This window comes from Sycon ciliatum, chromosome 2 (assembly GCF_964019385.1).
Source record: "Sycon ciliatum chromosome 2, ocSycCili1.1, whole genome shotgun sequence".
NCBI lineage: Eukaryota > Metazoa > Porifera > Calcarea > Leucosolenida > Sycettidae > Sycon > Sycon ciliatum.
The window spans coordinates 23949526-23976101 of record NC_088644.1 but is presented as its reverse complement, the minus strand read 5'-3'; the positions used below and the strand labels follow the sequence as shown (position 1 = coordinate 23976101).

The 26576-nt window shown below is 46.2% G+C and overlaps 1 protein-coding gene across 1 annotated transcript in view; it reads left to right on the top strand.

The window, feature by feature from the left end:
• The first annotated feature begins 13158 nt into the window (after positions 1-13158).
• Positions 13159-26576, top strand: part of LOC135809304 (mucin-2-like) — a 25615-nt gene continuing 12197 nt past the window's right edge. Inside the window, exons 1-12 of the mRNA XM_065322633.1 lie at positions 13159-13481; positions 14329-14412; positions 15107-15361; positions 16308-16426; positions 17143-17320; positions 18685-19008; positions 20734-21015; positions 21665-21772; positions 22549-22651; positions 24421-24656; positions 25741-25883; positions 26079-26385. Coding sequence (XP_065178705.1) covers positions 13337-13481; positions 14329-14412; positions 15107-15361; positions 16308-16426; positions 17143-17320; positions 18685-19008; positions 20734-21015; positions 21665-21772; positions 22549-22651; positions 24421-24656; positions 25741-25883; positions 26079-26385 — 2284 coding nt within the window. The 5' untranslated portion in view covers positions 13159-13336. The remainder of the gene's footprint in view (positions 13482-14328; positions 14413-15106; positions 15362-16307; positions 16427-17142; positions 17321-18684; positions 19009-20733; positions 21016-21664; positions 21773-22548; positions 22652-24420; positions 24657-25740; positions 25884-26078; positions 26386-26576) is intronic.

The window sequence follows — 26576 nt, the reverse complement described above, 5'->3', positions numbered from 1 at the left end:
TGAAAATGATCATGTTCAACTGTCTTCGTAATCGTCATACTCGTCCAACCGATGTCACCCTCGCTCTGCGACAAATCAGCTCATCTCTCCCGTAGCTCCACCTCTCCTTCCACCATGACCGAACATCAACTATACCTCATTTTTTTAAAATTTATATTAGAACAGTACACAAAGGCACACAATGAAAACCTTGCAAATTAATTCCGTTGTGACTCAGAGTTTCATGGCTGAACCAATCATCACCAACCAAGGTTTTCATTGTGTGCCTTTGTGTACGCCGCTCTGCCTGAATCAGGCTTTGAGCACTTTTGCAGAACCAAAGCATATTGCAGGCTCTGTGTATTAGAACAACAACCATAGCTTGCACAGTCGATGGTCTCGATCCAGCGCGTTTCTCTGCACACCTTTTCGGAAAAGTTGCGAAGTAGTTCGTGAAAATGAAGAAAGTTGCGATTTCTTGCAAAACAACGGAAAGTTGCGAAAAAAAGTGGCCAGCATCTTTGGAAAAGGGCTACTCCGAACCCTTTACCATGGGGACCACCAGCACTGATCAGTTGCATTGTACACAATTGTGTAGCTTACATACTGGAATTGTGGTACAACCATGTAGTTATGCTCCTACATCCAAAAGGATGCCTCATGATGCTCATTATGCTCATTATGGGCAAGCAGCGAGCTGCAGCAAGTGAAAATGACTTCAAGCTGGTGGAGCAGGCTGCATCGCTCGATGGGGCTCGTCGACTTGGGCACCTGGCGTCCCGAGGGGTGTCCAGCTGGCTCAACCCACTGCCACTGCGGGACCATGGGTACCACCTCTCGAAAGGAGATTTCCGTGATGCGTTGCCGTCCATTTCGTGCAGCCCATGCCATGAGCTGCCCGACTGGAGGATTCCCGACACTACGGCATAACGAAGTGCGAGACATCCTGGCTGATCCTGGCTGAAGTGTGCGTGGGTGTTGCTGTGGAGCCAGTGCTCGCGCCACTCTCTGGTATTGGTAAGGTGTTTGTCGCGGCGTCTACGAATACAGCGGATGATGCCCGGGCAGACATTCGCGCGAGGGGGCTGTGGACCCGGGCCCAGAACGCCTACATGGACGTTCGAGTATTTCACTCTGATGCGCCTTCCTATGCTGCGAAGCCACTGGAGAAGCTTTTGGCAGAGCACGAGCGCAGAAAGAAATCCGAGTATGCTGAACGCATAATCAATGTGGATCGTGGTATATTCACTCCTCTCATTTTCACCACGGCCGGTTGTTGTGCACCAGAGTGCTCGCGTTTCATCAAGCGTTTGTGTGGTCTGCTTTCCAGGGGAGAGAAAAAGAAGTATGCGGAGATGACGACATATGTACGCTGTCGCCTCGCCTTTGCACTGTTACGGTCAGCATTCGCGGAGCTAGATCATCGTACCACCGACCAGTCAACGCACTGCGGGAGTTGGCGGTGGCTGAGGGCCGCCTGTGAGTGGCTGAGAGACAATGGCAGTTTTACATCACATTCAGAGGTCTGGATTTTGTATTGTTCTTGTTCGTTGTATTATGATTGGATTCGTTCCATGTTGGTTTTGGGCATTCCGCCTGGTTTTCTTCCGTAGTGCTGATTGTAGAGGTTGGCTTATTGAAGTTCTTTTTCTTTCTTTTTCTTTTTTTCTTTTTTTTCTTGTAAAGAACTCTTCCTCTCCTCTCCTCCATGCGCTCTCACAGCCGACTCACTGCTACCCTCAGTAGCCATTACACACATTCGGAATTTCAGTATCTACCTGCAACCCTTCCTTGGTTGGTGTGTGTAATGGCTACTGAGGGTAGCAGTGAGTCGGCTGTGAGAGCGCATGGAGGAGAGGAGAGGAAGAGTTCTTTATATTTTATTGGCCGAATAGTACCGTTCACCATTTGAAATTTTTTTTCTTCGTACAATTATTCTCTTCATTTGTGTTAACATCCTTCATCTTGGCAAATTGTGTTTTTGTTGACCATTAATTTTTAATTGTCTCCTAGCAACAATCAATCAAGACAATAGTAAAATATTGTTGATCAACTCATTATGCTCCAAATTTTCAACCTCTAAATTATGCCAATAATTATGCCGGCATAATCCGCCGGTGCACAGTGCACAGAATGGCATTATGTCACGTGCAGGAAGTGCTAAATCGCAGCAAAGCAATGAGAAGGAAGATTGTCATGTCAGAGTGTACTACTATCCTTACCAAAAAATATCCGGCCAGATATTTTTGGTAACGATAGTAGTACTGTAGTGAAGGTGTCTATTCTATTCCTGCCTCATGGCGGCGATTCTCACTACAATGACAACTTTTTCGCTTTAGGCCAGCGATACTTTACCACTGCATGTACATGTACATGTACATGTACACTGTACATGTAGTTCTGCACTTCTACATTGTATTAGTATTACAGCTACATGTACATGTATAGACTAAAGGCTTCATTATTACTGGACCAAATGTTCAGCAGTTGCATGCCTATTCTAATGCTCCGTCTGATGAAGACCTGTGTGATGTTTTCTATGGAAGATACCTGCGACTATAGACGATAGCTGAGTCTATAGAAGCCAGCTGTGTCGAGAAATAAGTCGCACTATTCGACGCTACCCAAGACTCGGTGAAGGTAAATACGGAGTAGAAATGATGGTTGCAAAGATAACCATGGCAACCGGAGTGTGGCTCAAGAAAAACGACGTGACGGTTGTTGCTCGTATCAGGGCGAATAACGAATAGTGTCGCCAAGCATGGACGTTTTCTATTCTAATTATCCTCGGCATAATCTGTTTGCCGAGCCACGCTGGCATGCAGGTCAGACCTCGGCTTCGATCCAGACTAGTATTCTATACAGCATGCAATTTGATCATCAAGATCATGGTTCAAGGACATGGTAGATCGACTGCGGACTAGACTGGACCTGAACTTTCAACAAGACACCAGTTCCAGTCTAGGCCTTGACAGATTATGCTAGCATAATTTTTCGCATAATTCCTACCAAAATCGAATAATAGCATAATTCGAGGCAAATTGCATACGAATCGCATAAAATTGGAATAATCCGCCTGTTCGCATCAAATTCCATACAGTTGTACATGTTCTACAAGTATAAGTACAAGTAGATGCACCAGAAAGTTGTAGGTTTACGACTCCCTTGATAACATGTCCAGTCCACTACAATCAGTGATGGTCGTAGCTAAATCGGACGGTGCGTGGAGCCCGTTGAACTTTTGCTACTACAGTACAACGCCCTCTACAAAAAATTCCCCTGTTATTTTGCACAGAACCATTCTACATTACATTGTACATTAGCAGCATATGTGAGCATAATGCGGCATAATAAGATAACTTTTAGCATAAAAATAGCATAATTCTGCAATTTTTTCAGCAATGCGAAAAGCATATTTTCACGAAAATATTAGCATAATCTGTCAAGGCCTATTCCAGTCTACTAGTACTGCATTGTACATGTACTACTAGTAGGGTATACACAATAGGGAGGTTCTGCTCTACGTATTGGGAACGCGAAGCAAAGAATCACGCGAACTTTCTTCGCGTTCCCGTAACGTAAAGAAATCCTGTTCTGCTCTAGCTCTACGTTTCACCTAGAGAAGTCACGTGGAATGTGTACTGGGAATTTCCCCTTCCATATTTGGCAGTTTTCTGATCGATACCCAGCAAATCCGTACGCATTTTCTCTGCGTGTGCCACAACGTAGAGAACCTCATCTCCGCGTAGAAATCTGGAGCCAAAACACGCGAAGCCGTAGACTCTAACCCAGACACCTGCTCTCTACGTGATTTCTCTACGTTTCACGTATAGCAGAACCTCTCTATAGTCAATGGAACCTTGGTGGATCTACGGACTAACTCTTACTACATGTAGTTATAATAAGTCAAGAGAAAAGGATCTATAACTACTAGTATACGTTAGTTACTAGTTTATGACTAACAGTCCACCGATAATACAGTCAGATAGTGTGACAGCAAGGCTCAAAAACTGACAAGGATATTGAGACATTCGACGACCTGACACCTGGCCCAACACATCTACGAAGCGCAATCCAACCACCTCCCAACTTACTTTGAAGGCTCGGGTGCGGAAAGTTCCAATGAGGGGAAGGGATGCACCACGAAGATGTGCACGAGCCATGTCCCTCGGCACCAAAGAATGTCGAACGTTACGGGATGATGATGACGAGACTATAGTCCATTTCAAAAAGATTAGCAATCAGGTTTTGGTCTTAAAAAGTACGAAGATAAGGGAAATTTGGACAACAAAGTACATAGAATGGCTTGCTAGGACACGGCAAATTGTTCTGTGAAGGTTTCGGAACAATTGGCCCAGCCGTTAAGGATTCAGAATTTCGGCCAGGTTTCCGGCCTTTTCCCATGGTTTACAATTTGCCCTGGATGTCAGTATCGATTTTTTATCAAAACCCACGATTTATCCTTTCCTTTTTGGCCTTGTGGTTATGAATGCTGTCTGCTGGCCATGAAGTTGTGAGTTCAAATCCCAAACTCTCTTCAAGTCAAACTTTTTTTTCATAGTTTTGGTGGTCACGCTGGTACAAAAAGTACAAGCCAAAGAAGGTGGCTGCGCCAAACGACTTGTTGTTGTTGGAGCTCGCGTTTCCTGCCGAACTTACTGACACTTGACTGCTTCACGCCATGTGAACACACCCACAACACTGAAACGGTGTGAGTGAACACGGAAGTCATTGCGCTGCAGCTAGTGTTGTTGAATTCAACGGCACATCGATCAATCGTTTTCTCTTTGAGAATTACATGTATTTCAGTATTTCAAGATCGCCAATTTATTTGAATTTAGGAGTCAACGCCGTCTTCTATCAGCTTTCACAGGTGTCTGCTTTTCTCAAAATGTCGTCGAAGTCCCACGGATAGCTTTGCCAAGTCATGGCCTTGGGAATGAGTCTGTGTCGATGTCGTTTTCGTCACATCGTGAGAGTAAATTGCATCGCAGCTCAAAGAAATTGGGCACGAAACGAATTGGGACCCGTCCCGCTCGTCAACATTTACCACACTTTCGACCAGGGAGTAGTACAATTGTACTACTCCCTGCTTTCGACATGTCCTCTCTGACTCCATGTCGATACGAGGAAGAACTCGTTTTTCGTAAACGTTAAACCAGACGTACATGTACCGACGTGAGTGAGTTATCATTTTTCATGCTTTCGCGCGGATTATTTCTTCGAGTTCACAGTGAGTTTTTCCAGCCAGCTCTCGAGCGCGCATACGGTAAAACGGCAAACTCCCCGGGCGATCGCCAGGATTGCTAATCTTTTTGAAACTGACTGTAGTACTGAAGTAAGATCATTGGACAAATCGGTCTAACTACATGTACAACTCGAAAACGCAAGGCAACAGACCACCCCACTGGCAATTGGGAGGCTCAAAGGTATGTAAAAATACATGAGGAGGGGAAGCCAAGCGAAGGCGAACTGTCACGAACCGAAAGCCAATATCCTACTAAACTCCATGTTGATGTAACGATGATGGCCAAGTTAGTTTGGTACATTTATACAATAACAAGTGGTTTCACACTAGTACTACGTAGATCTACGTTTCACCGTGTTGCTGGTGACGGTTCATCAGGTGTGCTTAAAGGGGCACTCCGGCTTCATTTTCGACGCCGAGTTTTCGATGCCAAGACGAAGGTAGGTGAAAGAGAAGACCCCTCGAACAAGAACGAGTCTCCAGAAGCGATCGAGTCGAGCAGGAAGACGACTTTTGAATTTCGGCCGAGCGAGCGCTGATGACGTAATGAGGGATTAGCTTGCCATGTGGAAATGCATCTGCGCACATACATTTCACATACTTTTTGGCCAATTTTCAATCGAAGAAGAGGTTGTTTGCTATGTTCTCCCAACGCCGTGAGCGATCCCGTCTTCTATACCCTTCCAGGTACCCTGAAGGTCCTCCAGAGGAGAATTTATCTCCATCAAAGCGTTGTTGATCCGCTAAATTCGTCTCGAGACATATTCACCCAGTGCAGTGCTGATAAATGTAGAATGTTGAATCTGTGATAATTGTCGACGATGGAGAGAGAGGCTGATAGCCGCTGTCGCAGGGAGAGTGAAGCTGCTGGAAGTAACAACGGGGAGCCCGTTTGTATCACCTGAACAACCAGACTTCAAAGCAGCTTGACCAAATCGGAGGGTGCCTCGTTGCTTATCGTGAATATTACACCGACATGAATTACTGCAAGTATACTGGTGAGTTTTTATCTTGTTTTGTTCGTATGCTAGTACCCTGGCCTGGAGTTCTCGTTAGCAAATTCCTATTCCCTGGCGTTTTCTAAACATTCCGTGTAGGACTGAATACGTGATCAAGTATTCCGATTTGGGTAGATGTGGAATTTGGACATGTATTTTATAAAAAAAATATTTTCTAAATAGAGCGTTTGTAGAGAAATGGTTGCCCAAATACAACAAAATTTATTCTGCAGTTCTACAACTTGTACTGAAATCCAGTCAAAGTAAAAATGATTCTTCATGACAGTTGGTGTCAATGAAATCTGATCCAGGCATAACGAATGGTGACGCCTGCCACCCCGGGAACGAATGCCCATTTGGTGGGGATACCAAAGTACTCGAAAGTAGCGCGTGTTTCAATGTGGCATGGAAGTTTTATATGATCTCTGGTCAATGCAACATACGATAGCCATCATGAATTGCAGGCCTCGAACGCAACAAAGGCTCCGACCAGAATTGGTAGTTCCCTAAGTTAGATGCTTTATAATTCCATGGCCCCAGCTGTAGTTATAGAGGGTTTTTGCACATTATTCTTATAGTCGATAGGTTTATACTGATGGCCACAAACAACGGCAGTTCAAACTTCACTGATGTGTTCATAAGCTGAGAGATTTCTCTCCACCATTTCTGTTGTGCACACAGGTCTGTCCAATATGCATTGACCGTCTTGAGTATGGTACCTGCTCTGAGAAGGGAATCGCTGGAGCCACAGTCCAACTATACAGGCTTTCAAGAAACAGAGAGGAGACATCTTTGCAAGCTGATACCTGATGTGTACCGACAGAATTCTTACGAGATACGTTACAGACTACGCCTGGTGTATACTTCATAGTACTCCTTCGACTACTGTCTAGAATCAAGTTGACTGAAACAAGTTCAAACAACTCTGGCTTCAAACGAGCCGTCGATTAGACAAACAAAACATTCTCTCATATACTAGAGCACTCTGACAACTCACGACCTATTCCTAACGATTGCCACCGCTTATAAATATGTAGAGTACTGATTGGAATGTGCTCACAATCTCAACAATTCAGTGCTATAATTATTTGAACTATGTGTTCCTTCCATAAATGTTGTATCCACATATAATCCACAGTGCTGCAAAGTTTCAGAGTTCTCAGGGTATCAAACAAAATTATTTCAAATACAGTGAAATTGTTCGTAGACATTATAGCGTAACTTCTAGTTCCCTGGTCCTTTTCTTTGCTATAAATTAATCCTTTGCTCTCTAGCCGCCGGCGAGTCCAACAGTGAAATTGTTAGTTCATATTTATGTGGGTATGTGGGGGGGGGGGGGGGGGGGGTTGAACATATTTCTATATAAGGGACCTGCAACTGTAATACCACAGTACAGTAGATAGCAAATATGTAGAAAACAGAAATGCATGTTCCCATCATTGTACATGGACGGGCGCAGCAGGCCGAAGCTATCAGCCAGAACAGGATTTGCAATCACCTAGAGATACTGTAGCAGGCCTGGAGGCAAAACAACCTAACAACTCGAAACTAACTTTATTAACAATTCTCTCTCTCTCTCTCTCTCTCTAGAACGGCAAAACTGTCTCTAGCAGTAAAACTCTGAACTCATTGTGAAAGATAAAATAAACGCAATTTATGGAAAATAATCACAAACAGCAACGTACTGTCATGCGACCGTTGTATGGTAGAACGAACGTCGTATTGAACAGTACGCTGAGCGTATACGCAAATGCTGAGCTTGTAGCGAACGTCGTATTCAACAGTACGCTGAGCGTATACGCAAATGCTGGACTTGTAGCGTGACCAACGCGTGACCAACGCTACAATACTTGAGCTGTTCCAGTATTCTCCGTGAGCTGTCCCATTCCACAATGGTTCATACCACCATTATTTTTGGTAGTATCCATGTGCATAATTCCAAGACCATCTCGGATTCTTCAGCAATTTGTGCCACGGCAAAAGACAACGCTTGACTCGGTCACTGGGGCTGTCAAACTTCGCATCACAAATGAACTTCAATTTCTCATCTGGTTCAAGTATATGTACTGCCATGACTTGACCATGCTTCATCCACAGCTGGGCGAAGATTGTGGCGTTGAATTCCATAGCGCACCTTCTTGCTGCCATGCAGGAGTATGTTGAGAGAAGTGAACATATTTTTACTAAAAAAAAAACAGCCACTGAAGAGGATAGCATTAGCAAGAGCCTTGGGTGAATTTCCTGCAGGTACACGTTGTTGGTAGGTCTACTGGTCGGTCTCCATATCGTCAAGTTCAGAAATCACCTGTAGGCTGTACTACACATCTTGCAGAAGGGATCCTGATCGAAAAATTTTCTGATCATAAAATTCACTAAACTGAGGGCGAGACAAATAGTCAGTACTCCCCGATTCCGTCTAGCTGCTTTGATCAAGTGATGCTAACAAGCTCCCCGTTGTTACTTCCAGCAGCTTCACTTTCCCTGCGACAGCGGCTATCAACCTTTCTGTCCATCGTCGACAATTATCACACATTCAACATTCTGCATTTGTCAGCACTGCACTGGGTGAATATGTCTCGAGACGAATTTAGCGGATCAACAACGCTTTGATGGAGATAAATTCTCCTCTGGAGGACCTTCAGGGTACCTGGAAGGGTATAGAAGACGGGATCGCTCACGACGTTGAGAGAACATAGAAAACAACCTCCTCTTCGATTGAAAATTGGCCAAAAAGTATGTGAAATGTATGTGCGCAGATGCATTTCCACTGGCAAGCTAATCCCTCATTACGTCATCAGCGCTCGCTCGGCCGAAATTCAAAAGTCGTCTTCCTGCTCGACTCGATCGCTTCTGGAGACTCGTTCTTGTTCGAGGGGTCTTCTCTTTCACCAACCTTCGTCTTGGCATCGAAAACTCGGCGTCGAAAATGAAGCCGGAGTGCCCCTTTAATAAAAACTCGGATGTTGAGCCAATAGTAATTATGTAAAGAGAAAAGGACCTATAAGTTACTAGTTATGACTAACAGTCTACCAAGGTAACGAGAGAATATACAGTCACGTTGTCACCGTAACGTTCGACATTCTTCGTTGCCGAGAGACATGGCTCGTGCACATCTTCGTGGCGCATCCCTTCCCCTCATAAGAACTTTCCGCACCCGAGCCTTCAAAGCTGGAAGGTTGTTGGTTTGCGCTTCGTAGATGTGTTGGAACCAGATGTCAGGTCGTCGAATGTCTCAATATCCGACCTTGTCATTTTTGCCTTATTGTCGCACTATCTGACTGTATATTCTCTCGTTGCCTTGGTGAACTGTTAGTCATAACTAGTAACTTACACATGTACATGTAGGCCCTTTTCTCTTTACATAATTATTACCAAGAGTTCATAACCCCCAAGAGTGTGCAACTCCTGATCAGTCCCTGTATGGAAGCCCGCTCGGCGGAATTCCTTCATTGCGTCATTTTTGGTGCAGTGCGATGAGTCACGCCGATGAATTCTTCTAAAATTTACAGTCAAACCAGGATGCTTCCCCAGGGTAAACTGCCTAAACTGCGATCGATTCTAGTCTGAGTCTGAGCCTCAAGAAGCAAAAGTGAAACAAAGCACACGATCTTAAAGGGGAAGTTAAGGCAAAAATTAAAATTTCACCAGTTGTAGTCTTCGGGGTGCTGAGTCGAATGGTCGTGGTCCGAGGAAGCTGAGACGCTCCCTTCCTACTTGAATCCCAATCGAACTCGCGCACTTCCACCGAAACTGGGTGACTGCGCCCTACGAGATGGGGATTTGTATGCAAAATGTCACTAAAAGCGCCATTTCGTTCTTATAAAAGCACGGATGACCGCGATTGGCCCATATGTTGTAGTCTTTTGGACGCTGAGTCGACTGGTTTTGGTCCGAAAAGGCTGCGATGCAGCGCTCCTCCTTTATTCCCAATCGAACATGGTTGAACAAGCGGTCACGTGCTCCTGCGTACGCCAGTCACCTGGTCACCGTGCCTGCAGGGTACAACTTACTAGCCTGTTTGACCTTTTTTGGGTGCAGTCCTGTCACTCGAGTTGAACTCGAGTTGAACCTTGGTGTGAAAGTTCTCACCTGCTGGCGTGGTGACCAGGTGATTTGGGCACCCAGGAGCACGTGACCGCTTGTTCAACCATGTTCGATTGGGAATAAAGGAGGAACGCTGCATCGCAGCCTTTTCGGACCAAAACCAGTCGACTCAGCGTCCAAAAGACTACAACATATGGGCCAATCGCGGTCATCCGTGCTTTTATAAGAACGAAATGGCGCTTTTAGTGACATTTTGCATACAAATCCCCATCTCGTAGGGCGCAGTCACCCAGTTTCGGTGGAAGCGCGCGAGTTCGATTGGGATTCAAGTAGGAAGGGAGCGTCTCAGCTTCCTCGGACCACGACCATTCGACTCAGCACCCCGAAGACTACAACTGGTGAAATTTTAATTTTTGCCTTAACTTCCCCTTTAAAGACAAAACTATTTATTTTTTCGATGCAATGGTGACTCTTCATCGCCTTCTTCTTTCACCAGTGCATGCAGTCAGTCTCTTCAAGAACAATTTCTTCCCCAGGCCATCGGCATATTTCCGGTGCTTTCGTCGAAGATGATTTCAAATGGTTGAGGAACTTGAGAGAATACGTCGAAGGAGCATTTTCGGCTGAGTTACGTGCTGCGACCCACAGTTAATTGGGAACTCGTGGCCTGGCACGAGGAAAACATGGATGCAGTGAATGGGATTTTCGGTCTTTGACCACTTGCTGGTGAGCTGATCTACTCACCTCCCACCGCTTTAGGAGCTGCATCTGCGCCTTGATCCTTGAAGGGTGGTGGCGTTCCTACGGATGCGGAAAACTAGGCCTTGACAGATTATGCTAGCATAATTTTTCGCATAATTCCTACCAAAATCGAATAATAGCATAATTCGAGGCAAATTGCATACGAATCGCATAAAATTGGAATAATCCGCCTGTTCGCATCAAATTCCATACAGTTGTACATGTTCTACAAGTATAAGTACAAGTAGATGCACCAGAAAGTTGTAGGTTTACGACTCCCTTGATAACATGTCCAGTCCACTACAATCAGTGATGGTCGTAGCTAAATCGGACGGTGCGTGGAGCCCGTTGAACTTTTGCTACTACAGTACAACGCCCTCTACAAAAAATTCCCCTGTTATTTTGCACAGAACCATTCTACATTACATTGTACATTAGCAGCATATGTGAGCATAATGCGGCATAATAAGATAACTTTTAGCATAAAAATAGCATAATTCTGCAATTTTTTCAGCAATGCGAAAAGCATATTTTCACGAAAATATTAGCATAATCTGTCAAGGCCTACGGAAAACCCGGCTTCCAGCCGAGTCTCACGCGAACCGTGAAATTTTTTTTTTTTTTTTTTTTTACACAGCTATCAGAATGATTGTCCTCGACGGCAATGCAATATTTTTAACAGCGTCCTCACTTCTTCCTGTCGCGATGTCCATGGATGCTTGGCTGAGAAAGAGTTTGTTTTTGAGAAAGTAGATCTACGACTTGTACGTGCGAAATGTCTTCAAAAAAAGCTTCGAAAAGTCGAGGCTACAGCCTTGAGTTAGGAGCGGTTCAGGGTATAGTTTCCAGAAATCGCAAAGAACCCAAATTTACCTCGGATGACAAGCTGCGCATGACGTAATGTAGGAATTTCGCCGAGCGCTGAGTCTATGCCCGTTGCACACACTCTTGGGGGTTATGAACTCTTGATATTATTGGCTCAACATCCGAGTTGTTATAATAAGTACGAGGAAGTTGCACCACCAGATCTACATGTACATGTACGTCACCCCAGCACAAGTGTACCATCCGGGCTACATGTATGTGCAGCATTATGACTGCCGTGTGAAGATACATGTACATGTATGTACTGTGCACATTAGCCATTGGCGGACTATGCTCGGCCAATCGTCAAATTATGCTTTTGATTATGCCACAATTATGCCAACAAATATGCTGAATTATGCTCGGTTCCACTATGTATTCACGCTGTACATAGAGGATTGAGAAACCACGCATACACACACGGCCATGCCCTAAGCATAATTTTTTGTCTAAACCGAAAGATTATGCCGACCTTACACGTTGGAATCCGTATATTATGCCGGAGCATAATTTTTTGACGAAATCCCAAGATTATGCCAAATATTATGCCGGCATAATCCGCCAAGGGCTAGTGCACATGGTAGATCTACAAAAGTCCTTTTACAAGGAGGATATCTTCCTTTTGCCAGCAGAGAGGGCTCAACCATGATAACGTGCAGCACTAGCATACATGTACATGTAAGTCCTTTTCATATAATTATGATATTGGACTTGGCAGACTCGAACTGGGCGGTAGTCAATAGTCAGTGTCATAGTTCGTAGAGTCGGTAGACCTCTAGCTCTACGTACCGTGACAGCGCCGAAGACAACGACTGACTGTCGCCTAGTGGCTAGCAGGGGCGTGCTCGGCCCCCCAATTAGGGGGGTGCACGGGAGCCGAGGGGAGCCCCCCCCCCGGCAATTTTCTGCAATTTGTTTGCATCCTTTCTTGAATTTTAGAGCATACTTGCATACATTACAATTGCAATTACCCAGATTGAAAATTTTTGGGGGGTGCACGTGCCCCCCGTGCCCATCGCCGAGCACGCGCCTGGCTAGTGTCCAATGGTGTCGGAGGACAGACTGAAACGAGACAGGACGCATCGACGGGGCATATTGGCAGGTGTCACTTTATGTACGCAAAAAGGGACGTCACGCACAGGTTTCTGGTTTAGCAGCGTCACATGACTCCTGTACCTGTGTAGGCTGTGGTCCTATGCTAGCGCTAGCATTCCACGGACATTGAATGACATCAGCAGATCAGGAGACACAGCACAGTTCATGAATTAGAATTTTCATAGTCGATACAATGCGAGTATTTCGTCGAGAGAAATAGGAAGAAAGAACTTTTGAAGAAGAATTTACGTCGCGAAGCACTCAATCTCTACCACCAGGTAATGAAGGAGTTCCTCGCCTGTCTGAAATAACCCAACAATGTTCTAGAAGTGGTTGTAGGAGAGTACCCCGAGAGGGGTGGAGCAGAATGGACGGCAGGCACCGAGCGTCCACGTCCGTCGACGTCAAGCTGGGGGTGGGAGCGGGCAGGCGACGGCCGTTGACTACTGGGTACTTGAGGAGCATGATGAGTGACACTATCCGGATTGGCCTGTATCTACTGATCATGGCGGGTGAGTACAGGCTTTTTCCAACTTCCCTTCTCTTGTTTTACCTTTCATGTATGCTTGTGTCCTGTGTGGATAACTTAGCGGTTGCGAGAAATCTATGTACTTCAAAAAAGAAGTATGCGGTGGGAAGTTATGCCTTATGGGAATCTAACCTGTGTCGTTCACCGAATCACGCGTATAGCCCCATACGTGTACATGTACCCTCGCCCTATCAGTATTCTTTGTGAAGGGGATAGTCACTGGCTGTTGCAGGTCAGACATTCACTCGCCGACATGCTGATCTGAAAGAATGAAAAATGGCGACTTCGTCGAAATGCCATTCAATCTGGTCGACCACAGCTTGTAATGCTTGCGCAGGAGAGCAATGACGTCACGGTGCATTCGTGCATGCGAACACCTAGTCTAGAAGTGTTGTTAGTGACGGTTTCACATGACTGTACATCATTCTATTGGTTGTTGAACCAACAGTAAATCAATCAGCAGCAGCAGTGGCAGCCGTCAGTTGGTCATTCAGCCACTCTGCGAGCACAATACAAATTATTTTGGACAATACTCTCTACGAGATCCTGGATTAAAATGTCCGCTCCAAATGCCGGAGCTCGCGCTTCCTGCCGACTGGCTTGATACTTTCTTCACCAATTACCGCCAATGTCGCAACATCTTAGTGAGATCCGGGATTGTCGCATGTGGATTGGTGACAACGGTCACTATTCTATCGATCTGGGTTCTCACAATCGGATAGTGAGCAGAACCGACCACACGCTGCAGTTGATTTTTTGATTGATATCTGCATGCGGAGCAGTTTTCCAAAATGCTATGCATTGCTCTGTTACTCAAATGTGCTTTGCAGGCGTGGGTTACTCCAGCAGTTCCCCGCCAACGTTTCTGGTCAAGCCACAGTCCTCATACACGTACCCCGCTGCTGGAACAGCAGGTAAGTCCGTAGCATATAATTCAATTACATACAGCTACTGTAGCGGACATTGAAATCCGTGGCGATGCCAAGCGGCCGCGGGACGCTGGCCTTGCAGCTGTGTGCACTGTGTGCACTGTCAGTCCATGTTTACATTGTGTGTACATGAACTACAGTGCGTCTACGTGCTGAAAACAGTAAGGGCACCGGCCCCGGTCATCCCATCAGATTTCAATTTCCACGACAGTAGGCAACTATACAAGAACACTGCAGCCTACGCTGTGTTCTCTTTATAATTTCTTGAAGAACAATGGCACTAGTATTCGATCAACAATCGGGCGGGGGAATCTATTTGACATGTACATGTACATGTACATTGTCATGATTGCAGAAACTGCCAGCTAACAGTTAAGAGAAGGCGAGGGCGGGTTTGATTGTGAGTTTGTGCGACTTTGCATCTCAAATTCTCACCTACCTGCTACATAAATGCTAAACAGGAAGGATTGTTTGATAATCCAGTGTAGTGGACGATCATGGAGATTGAAAGCGCCATCACCATTCATCTGACTTGATGCCAACTCTATTTCGCTATTCCCTGTGTGTCACTATTCCCTGTGTGTCACTATTCCCTGTGTGTCACTATTCCCTGTGTGTCACTATTCCCTGTGTGTCACTATTCCCTGTGTGTCCCTGTGTGTCCCTGTGTGTGTCACAGCTTTGACTATACCATGCACTGCATCAGGCAGTCCCACGCCGAAGATCTCTTGGTGGCGAAACGACCAGCTGATCACTTCGGGTGTGTTCTCGCCGGCCGGTGAGCTCCTGATCAACATTACATCGTCCGCTGCTTTGAGCGTCCTGCCGCAGGCTGCAACGCTGAGCAATCACGCAGCGAGCACTGGCTGGTATTACTGTATGGCCGCTAGCAGCCAGGGCAGCATCACTGCAGATTTCTCTTTGGCCGTCCTTGGTAAGAACCAGCTCTCTACAGATACATGCAGAAAACGATTGGAAAGCAAGGATTGGAAAGCAAGGAGCACAAGGAAGTGTTCCCAGTCATGAACATTACAGACCTTGTAGGATATCTATCCCAAGCCGATCACTAACCTTGCACTTTGACCTAAACAATGTTTATCAATTGTATGACATGCAGTATCTATCTATCTGTCCACCGTCTGTTGTCCGTCCATCCATCTGTATGTCTGTCTGTCTTTCTGCATGTGTGCCCGTCGGTCTGTCTGTCTGTCGGTCTGTCTGTCTGTCGGTCTGTCTGTCTGTCTGTCTGTATGTCTGTCTGTCTGTCTGTCTGTCTGTCTGTCTGTCTGTCTGTCTGTCTGTCTGTCTGTCTGTCTGTCTGTCTGTCTGTCTGTCGGTCTGTCTGTCTGTCTGTCTGTCTGTCGGTCTGTCTGTCTGTATGTCTGTCTGTCTGTCTGTCTGTCTGTCTGTCTGTCGGTCTGTCTGTCTGTCTGTCTGTCTGTCTGTCTGTCTGTCTGTCGGTCTGTCTGTCTGTCGGTCTGTCTGTCTGTCTGTCTGTCTGTCTGTCTGTCTGTCTGTCTGTCTGTCTGTCTGTCTGTCTGTCTGTTTTTCTCTCTCCATCAAAACTGACCACTGCAAAGTTAGCTATGCCCAATTTCCTCCTTCCACACACACAAGTCTAGACTGAAAACCTGCTAAACTCCTCCCTCCCCCTCACTCTCTGTCTGTCTGTCTGTCTCTCTCTCTCTCTCTCTCTCTCTCTCTCTCTCTCTCTCTCTCTCTCTCTCTCTCTCTCTCTCTCTCTCTCTCTCTCTCTCTCTCTCTCTCTCTCTCTCTCTCTCTCTCTCTCTCTCTCTCTCTCTCTCTCTCTCTCTCTCACTCACACACACACACACACTTTCTCACTCTCTCTCACTTTCTCATTCTCTCGTTTTGCACAGTCCGACCTACTATTGTTGGTCATCCACTGGATGCATACTACATCGACAATCAAAACCGCCCCACAGTATTTCGCTGTACCGTTGCCGGCTATCCATTTCCAACAGTCACGTGGCGCAGAGTAAGTAATTGGCCTGTATTCAGAGTGAACCATAGCTCTGTACATGCATGGGTGAATATACACAAAGAACACAGTCGGGCACTAGTAGCTAAACTGCATGGAAAGAGCAAACCCTGCTCCTGATGTATTTTCTAACAACACTGGTTACTGGTTTCTGATGATTGCTGAGTGCGTGAAACTCGGAGTAAAAACGCTTTTTGATCCTCACATTCTTGTTGGTATTTCTAAGAAGATAAAGATCTGGCAATACACGCAGGCTAGACATTATCGATACCACACCTTGCCTGTGATGTATGTAACAGTTACATAATATAACACTGTTAATCTCCGGACAGTTAAAACCGATTCAACCTTATTGGGTCTCGTCAGCGGATTTCAGAGTTTCTGGCAGAATCGATTGCAATGAAGTCTACTGAACGACACAGCCATGTGCTTCCTTCCTGCTTGTATCAAGTTGACAGCCATTAACTGTCGAAGAAACGTTTTATTCTGAAAAGCTTTCAAAGACGTAAGTTGGCCTTTTGCTAAGCTTCTCAAGTTATTTCCGTTGAGTGATGACTGAGGGCCGTCACCCCATATATCACTGGTAGTACGTGTGTTGTCTTTTGCATAGCTTGTGAATGTTGCTCCTGTTCTCATGTTTTCGCTTGCATGCATGGTTATTCACTGTAGTGACTTCTGCCTGTCTGCCTGTCTGCCTGTGTGTGTGTGTACAGGGCAGTGGATCGGCGTTGACCGCAAACACACTTGTAACCCGCTACAATTCAACATACTTCCTGGTTTTGACCAAGACGAAATCGGCAGACGTGGACGCGTACTACTGCATCGCAAGCAACACTGCTGGTCAAGCCACATCAGCAAGAGCCAATATGACCGTATCTACAAATACATTCGGTGAGTAATCTGCGTCAGCAGTGCCAGGTGCTAACCAAACATGTTCATTCTCATCTCATCATAGCGAGTGACCATGATGAGAAGGGAATAAAAACGTTCGGATAAAACCTGGCTCCACTACAACTGGTGTGGAGTGCATTGGTGCTGACACTTCTTTCGAAATGGGATACGCTGCTGACTTTTAAAACTGCTTTTTATTAAAAGCTACCTTTTACAGAATTTTTGGAGAAACCCACAAACGCACACACACATATATACGTACACACACATATACGTACACACACACGCACACACACATACACACGCACACACACACACACACACACACACACACACACACACACACACACACACACACACACACACACACACACACACACACACACACACACAAACACATACACACACGCACACGTATATACGTACACACACACGCACATGCACACACACACACACACACGTGTACACACATGCGCGCACGCGCTCTGCATTAATATGCAATAACAGGTACATCTCACAAGCCGAGGATTGTGCGCATGGCCTTACATGAACAGCTAGTGACGAGGAGAGAGCTGTGTGTCTGTGGCTTACTCAAACACCATACTGCTAAATCACTGTGCAGTATAGGGCTTGAAAGTGCTACGTCACAGCATAGCAACAATTTCAAAAATTCAAAAACTGGATCCACTTGCATCCAGTTTTTGTATGGATCCAAGCACATTTCAAGCGGTCTTACCCACAGCATGGTGATGTAGCGAGTGAAACTGACTGATTTGGCTGGTGGGGGCGGGGTTACAACTGGTGGCGAAATAAAAGTCACACCTGCATGCGACATGAGTGGGTTGCTATGCACCCACATACTTAGGCAATAGCAAAGTCACACCTTAGTGGATCCAAAAATAGAAATCTGATGTCAACTTACTACTCCCTGGCCATTTTGACGTCATCACTTTCAAGCCCTATTTTGGAGGCTGCAGGTCGGGACGGTCATCACACAGCATACACCGGAGAATCATGTTTAGTTTTCTAGATGTTCTTTAGCCTCAGAACAGTTCTCATGACAATGCGGCGCAATGCACACACACACACACACACACACACACACACACACACACACACACACACACACACACACACACACACACACACACACACACACACACACACACACACACACACACACACACACACACACACACACACACACACACACACACACACACACACACAGTCTCTCTTTCCGGCTCCAGTTCTGTAGCTGCTGTTTGGTCTTGTTACCGTGCAGAAGCCATCCAAACTATCCCTAGTTTGCACTGATCACAATTGTTCTTCCTGGGCTTCGTGATTATGTGTCCTTCTATCAGGATCGCTTACAGGAAACCTGCTGGAGCTACCATTCCCAACGTACAACATCAATTTGCGGCCGCCTTTCTCCACTTCTGTCCAGTTCACCGTTCCAGCAAGGTCTTTTGGCCCAAACAATGCCGCGTGGCTCTTGAATGGTATGCAAGTGTTGCCAGGGCTGAACGGATGGAGAGCAGCATCGGGTGACCAGGATTCCTATGCTACCAGCATTGTGCAGTCTAACCCTGGCGTTTACCTCAACATCTCCGATGTCGGCGTGTTGACCATGGTTGGAATCCGCTCTATCGTCCATGACGTAGCCAATCTCATCTTCGCACCGTTCGGTAAGAGAAATGACGCCCGGCAGGGGCGCAGCTGTCTATCTTTTAGGGGGTGCACGGCCACATACATGACATACATGCATGTGTAGGATGTCAGGTGCATGTCATCCATGGACATATTTAGGGGGACATGTGCCCCCCTTCCCCCCCCCCCCCCCCCCGTTGCCCCATGCGGGCCACGTGCCTGCTCAGAAATGACATGACTATCCTTGTGAGGTGGCGTTCTCCATGCATAATCTATTTGTATACACTGATGACGACCTACAGGTGCATGCCTACTGCAATAGGTATCAAGTCAGCTTCAGCTTAGGGCTGTACAGAAAGACGTAGACCGAAAATGTAGATGCATGGCTACTGCTAAGTCTTGGGCTTTTGCCATTCTGCTCGATTAGCATACACGCTGTAGCAGCATTCATTCACTGATTCAATGTAACCGCAATCAATAAGAGAGACCGCCGTTTTACATTGCATGAATAAAGTATGCACAAATGTCGATTCAGCTTGTCTTATTGATTGCGGTTATCAAATTATTGTCTCCTTGCCGTTTGTTTAAATTATTCAATGTACTTCTACATAATACAGTGTGTCAGTATACATTGGTGCATGCGCTGCTGGACTGGGCTTCACCGTGCTCCTCTGATGGTTCCAGAAAGCTGATATCAACCATGTACTCATACATACATACATACATACATACACACACACACGCCATTTGACCATTTGACGCCCATCGCCAGAGGCGATGATAGCGATGCTACAGCAGAAGCCATAGCAACTTGTGCTGGGATTGCACCATTCAACAGCTTGCAAGGCTGAAGAATTGACCACCACTATTCAGCCTGGTCTACACCACACAGCTATGAAGTGGCTTTTTTGGCCAGTGAATCCCTACTTTTTGAACTTTTTTTCATTATTTTTCCCACACACACATCACACCACATACTCTGGCATGCGCTGGATGTTGGTAACCACCCAGGAGAATGAAATATAAGTCAGGAGGAGTCTGAGAAAGAGAAGACGTGTGTGACCATAATCGTCGGGAATCGAACCTGGAACCTATCGATTGGAAACCGCTGCACATACCACTGCACCATATGGGACACACACCATTGGACCATTGGACGCCCATCGCCAGAGGCGATGATAGCGATGCTACCGCAGAAGCCATAGCAGCGCACCATTCAACAGCTTGCAAGGCTGAAGAATTGACCGCCACTATTCAGCCTGGTCTACACCACACAGCTATGAAGTGGCTTTTTCTGGCCAGTGAATCCCTACTTTTTGGTCTTTTTCGATTTTTTCCCGCACACACATCACACCACATACTCCGGCATGCACTGGCTGTTGGTAACCACCCAGGAGAATGAAAGAAAGACAGGAGGAGTCTGAGAAAGAGAAGAAAGACGTGTGTGACCATAATCGTCGGGAATCAAACCCGCAATCTATCGATTGGAAATCGCTGCACATACCACTGCACCATATGGGACACACATGGGACACACACACACACACACACACACACACACACACACACACACACACACACACACACACACACCACACACCACACACATACACACACACACACACACACACACACACACACACACACACACACACACACACACACACACACAGGAATACCTGTCAGGCCACATTTTTATCTTCATGCATATGATTCACCAATCGTGGAGAACACTTCCTGTGTACGATATGCTGTTGTTGCAGACAATCCCAAACTGGAGAGCAACAGTCCATCCGTTATTGACGTGGTTCAAGGCCAGTCGGTGACACTGCAGTGCTCCGTGCCTGACGGCAAGTATGGCACAGTTTTCTGGGATACGTCCCAGTTGACCACACCACCTCTGGTTACACAGTCATTGTCCGGTAACAACACGGCACTGCTGGTGTTCCTGACCTCTTCACGACCAACGGGCACGTACAGTCTCTCGTGCATTGAAAGCAGCACCAGTGTAACCATTAGGAAAACGTTCACGATAACGGTGGTCGGTGAGTTGGTTGTGTTCATCTTTATTTCAATTCACTAAAGAGCCACTAACAATAGAGACTTTGACGTATGCTTAGAATCGACCCTGCGCTCTCACACAAAATGGCTTCCACTCTCGGCTGTATTAAGCTGCTGATTATGATCATTCTTTTTATGTCCTCAATGAGCCACTACTAGAGGCTTTTTGACCAGCGCCGAGTTAAATTACTTTCTATTGATGCATTCAAAGCACAATGCTATGTGTATGTGTGGGTGGGAGGGGGGGGGGGGGGGTAAGTAGATTGTGGAGGAGGGGTACATCAGTGCGAGTGTGCATACGTCTACATTGCATGTGTGTGTGTGTGTGTGTGTGTGTGTGTGTGTGTGTGTGTGTGTACGTGTGTGTGTATGTGCATGTGAATGGGTGTGAACACCTTTGCATTTTCATTGTAACATGGAAAAAATGTGTGGGCAGAAGTTATGCGATCGAGTCCACCAACTAAACCAGATTTCGAACAGTCGGATGTGAACAATCTAGCACAAAACTGACAAAGAGTAGTGAGACATTCCACGGCATGAAAGTCTGCTTGAGCACTGCCCGATAGCGCTAACCAACGGCCTTCCAACTTGCCATCTGAGTTCTTTTGCATGTTGTGTTTGTGTTCACTGTAGGGAGCTGTACAAATGAGTCAAACTGGCTGGTGAACCCCGACTTGGCATTTGGACTCTTTGCCTGGCAGTCCAGTGGAGGTTTCTCAGCATACTCTGACCCGATGACAGGTATATTTATGCGTTCTCACATCGCACGGTTCCTATTGAACTGAGCACTGACTTGATGTGACTTTGATTGCCGGACTGAAAGTGTCGTAATTACATTGCCTAAGTAACTGTTATGAATACAAAAATCTACATAATTATCTTGGCAGCATGTTTTTTTCATCCGTACACACGGAAACATTGAGTTTAACTTTTTATGGACAATTGCACAACTTTAGATCATAATTATATGATCGAAACTTCAAGCAGGGATTTCAGCGGGCGATCTTCATCGTTTAAACCAAGCCGAACAGATCCAATGAGCATCTTCAAAGAGATATTTGCATCCAACTAATCTGGTCAGCTGAAAGCGCACTGTGGAGGGTGGAGTGACTGACGATCATCTTTTTTCCTAAAATCTGAGGCGGGAAGGGGGGAGGGGGAAGGGAATCATTTTTCATAATACTGGGACCGAGTTTGTTTGCGGCATATGAGTCGTAAAGTTACCACCTTGCTAAATTCCGAACATGCCACGAATGCAAAGTTACAATGTACCTATACAATCATTTCCAAATTCAACTCCATAAAAGGCTTGATCTGATGACCCTGATACGAGGGAAGTCAGACGTAATCTTCAATGAATGAATAATAGTTATGATGCTTTTCTTTTTCCCGTCTACCAAAACTGCACGCTCACATGAGGCAAAGATTTGACTACAAAGTGTTCATATCCTCAAAATATTTTCTGGAACCTGTTTGAAATCCACGTCCTCGACCTTTCTATGCCTTGTCTGTTATAGGTGTAACTGGATTTCTTGCACAGGGTCCATTCAGTGCTGCAGCACGGCCGAACATTCAACAAACGATACAACTGCCAGACAGCCATGATAAAATATTCCTCAGGTATGCTGCCAGCTTTGGAGAACTTGATGTGAGGTGAAATCTGCATTCAGGGGCGGATCCAGGAGGGGTTCCAGGGGTTCCGCAGAACCCCCTAAATTTCGTAAATGTACTGCTGGCAACCATATGCGTGTCCATGTACATGTATGTGTATGTATGTTTTTATTTGAATTCGCAAGTACACACGGGCTACAAGCCCAATTACATGGAAGCGAATGTGATAATGAGGTTAATTAAGAAAAAGGGCGGAGGAAGGAGGAGGACGGTAGCAAAGCAAAAGGGAGGACAATTCAGGAGCGAAATTAACAGTTGCACAAATATGAGAGTACCTGAGACCGAGGGTACCTGTGGAGCGATAAAATGCTAAAGCAAACAGAAGAAAGGAAATCACAAGCCAATACACGCTAAACTGCGCTTGCGTTTTAATAAAGGGAGAAAACCGGAGCTCAAGAAAATTATAACACACAAAGTCATAATAAGAATTTAACTGGATGAAGAGTAGCAAAAGCAAACATTTCCTGACAATGAGAGGGACTGTAACTACAGCCACGGCAGTAGCTGCTGTAGCAGCAGCAGCAGCAGCAACAACAACGACGACGACGACTACAACAACGACGACGACGACTACAACAACAACAACAACAACAGCAACAACAACAACAACAACAACAACAACAACAACAACAACAACAACAACAACAACAACAACAACAACAACAACAGCAGCAGCAGCGCCGTGCAGACTACTCCAAGGAGTATGGGATTGCGAACATAGAAGGGAGTTTGCAGATCTAGCCTGCTAGCGTGAAGGGCAGTGCGTGTATCAGCTACTGTATTCAGTTTGACTATACTGGAACCCCCTGTGGAGATGGCTGGATCCGCCACTGGCATTCACCAAAAGATACCAATATTATGATGTGTAGTGTGTTTAGACATAGGTCATGCTTTGCACGGAGCTACCATACCTCTGTACCCAGGCTAAATTAATCTACTTGAGGTACAATGATCCAATGTTGTCCAAAACAACTGACCAGTTTTGCGTGTACCACCAGTTATTTCTTCGGTACTGAGTTGGCACGTGTTGCTGGCATACGCGATAAGGGCCGGGGTTGTGTATTGGTTTTGAACCATGTGGTTCTTCTTTTCAGTTTTAGATGTTCTTTGGTTGCTCTGCAAGTTGTTGCTTTGGATTGGAGACAGAGATGGCTTTCCGTTTCAGTGATATCATGTAATGTAACTATAACTGATAGTATTCTGTTGAGTGTTGCGATGCGTTGGGACCCCGACACCAATAAGGAGGCCCCGTGAATAGCTTTAGGATATCTTCAAATCCCAAGGTCACTGATGAGAGGCCCAATCTGTGGCCCTACACTACTACTGTCAATGTGGTTTGTTCACATCAAAGACGAAGCACTGGTGAAGTTTCACACCTCACTCAAGTGCACATGCGGGCTGCATGCACCGCATTGTCATTTGTACTTCCGGTGACTGCATGCACTCAGGAGAGTTTTACTGTAGTTTTCAATGGTTTCGGCGGCTGCGCTGCAACACCGGAGGGGGTTTCCGGGCAACCTGGAAGCACTGCCGGCTACGCGTCCGGGAATCCGCAGGCCCTACTGAGCACATACTTCACATATTCTCAGATTCCTTTACTGGTGGAAACTTGTATATGCCTCATCAGTTTTCCTAGTACATTTGTTCAATTTTCACTCCAAAATGCATTACAACTTACCAGTGCAAGCCATTCTCTCCTCTGTGTTGTTGTTCATCAGAGCTCGTGTACGAAGTTCCAACAACAACAATGCCTATATGGCGTTTACGCCGAGCAATAATCTAAACGTGAGAAGAACACCAGACTACTCACTGAACGCCAGCTCTTGGAGGGAGATGTCGTGGAATATTCCGAATAAAGCAACCTCAGTGATATTCGCACTGTCCGCTGTGGTCCCGGGCCAGGCAGGAGACGTGTTCTTTTCACACGTGTGCGTCAGGATTACTGCAACCAAGGGTGAGTCAATCAAGCACTCCTGTGAACTTGCTACTGTAGCTGGATTGCACTGCCAAAGAACAGCATGCAGTCACTGTGTGTGCTCTGTGCACTAACACAGTATCATCTATTCCTTAAAATATCACCAGCCGGGGAAAACCCTCGGACCCGCCATGTTTGCATGGCGTTGGCGTAACAGGTCTGCACAGCTCATTGGTTTATTATCTGAACAGGGGTGAAGCAAAAATAACCCACGATTGGCAATAACGCTTATGCACACTGACGTCACGTACGATATCCCGTAGAATCCCGTAGACCCGGTTGGGTGTTGAATGTACAGGACCCTATTGCGTTATCTGTATTTTCGGTTACGAAACGTTCCCTTCAGGAATTTCATGCAAAAGCTTTTTTTGGACGAAGTAATAGCTAGTTGTTAGTTCTATCCAAACTGATGAAACTGAAAAAGCGACTGCCTGCCGCTAAGTACTGGGCTAAATTGGTCAAATGCGCATGCATAGCAGTACACAATGAACACCCAACCTGGCATGTAGACACCTACGCCGGGGAATTCGTACATCTGCACGAGATGGTGTAATGTGCATAGCGACTACTGCAAGAGCGCACATGATGCAGGTGCAAAGTGACCGTCGTGAATTCAGCAGCACCACTTCAGATGATGCAGCTGACTGCTTGCATCCTCTTTTAACGTTATCTGTGCACGCATAGCAGCTGGTCAGCTGGCCGTGCTGGCATGGTGGTCAGAGCACTGACTGCAGTCTTTTGCAAGTGTATGGGATAGCACATGGGATAGCAACACATGCACGTATTTCAAACAAACATGAACATGTCCAAGTTTCCATTTTGTTGGGCATTTTATTTTTTATTTTTTTACTAAAAGCCATGTGCACACAACGGGAACATGCAGCAGCCTTGGTGGTGCACGCCAGGCGCTCTGTCGACCAACTGGTCTCGACATCGTCACGCTCTCGATGCACCAGATAAAGCATGCACATAGAGTAGTCAAATAGCCAGTTCTGTAAATTCTCAGCACCACTGATGCATCATGCTCCATGCTGGCCTATCTCTGCCCTGTCCTCCTCTACAGATACCTCACCTACCATCTACGCTCCACCGCCGGGGTCTGTTGATGGTGTAGTCGGGGGTAATGCCAGCCTGGTGTGCGGAGCCTATGCCTATCCCAAACCACTCATCACTTGGGCAGTGAAAGGAACTACAGCTGTAATAGGGGTAAGTCAGTCTCGTTAGCGGTAAGTTTGGAACTATTTCCGACTAAAATTTAATTTGCCAAGATTGATTTCGGAATCCGAGCAGAAACTCATATTATATAATAATATCAGGTCACACATAGGTTCTAATTGAGCAGCTTGTAACCATAGTAACGTGATATTTTGCTACATGCCGGTGTCGATCTGCGCTTGTCAGTTGCAGCCAGGTGGTCATGTTCAAACACAGCCCGATGGAACTCTCACTTTCACCAGCCTGGTAGCATCGGACTTCCAATCCTACACGTGTGCGGCGTCCAACTCTGTGGGCACGACGAGCAAAAGCACTGACGTGCGCTGGACGCCAGGCCAGTGGGGCAGTTGGAACTCTTGGGGAGGCTGCACGGGGCCGACGTGTGCTCAGATGGGTGTTCAAACAAGGATGCGTAGCTGCACGCCGACAGGAACACTGTGTGCTCTGGGTGACAGCAGTTCGGACAGGGCCTGCACCTTGCCAACATGTCCACGTAAGCACCTGATACCACGACAGAGAGCAGGCGTGTGTGTGTGGGGGGGGGGGCATGTGCGCCCCTCCCCTAATAATTTCGACCTCGGTTCAGCATGCACATAATGACCATGCATGGCAGGCACCTGCCATCCTACACATATGCGGCCATGCACACCGCTAAAAGGGGGATCAGCTACGCCCTTGGTCAGT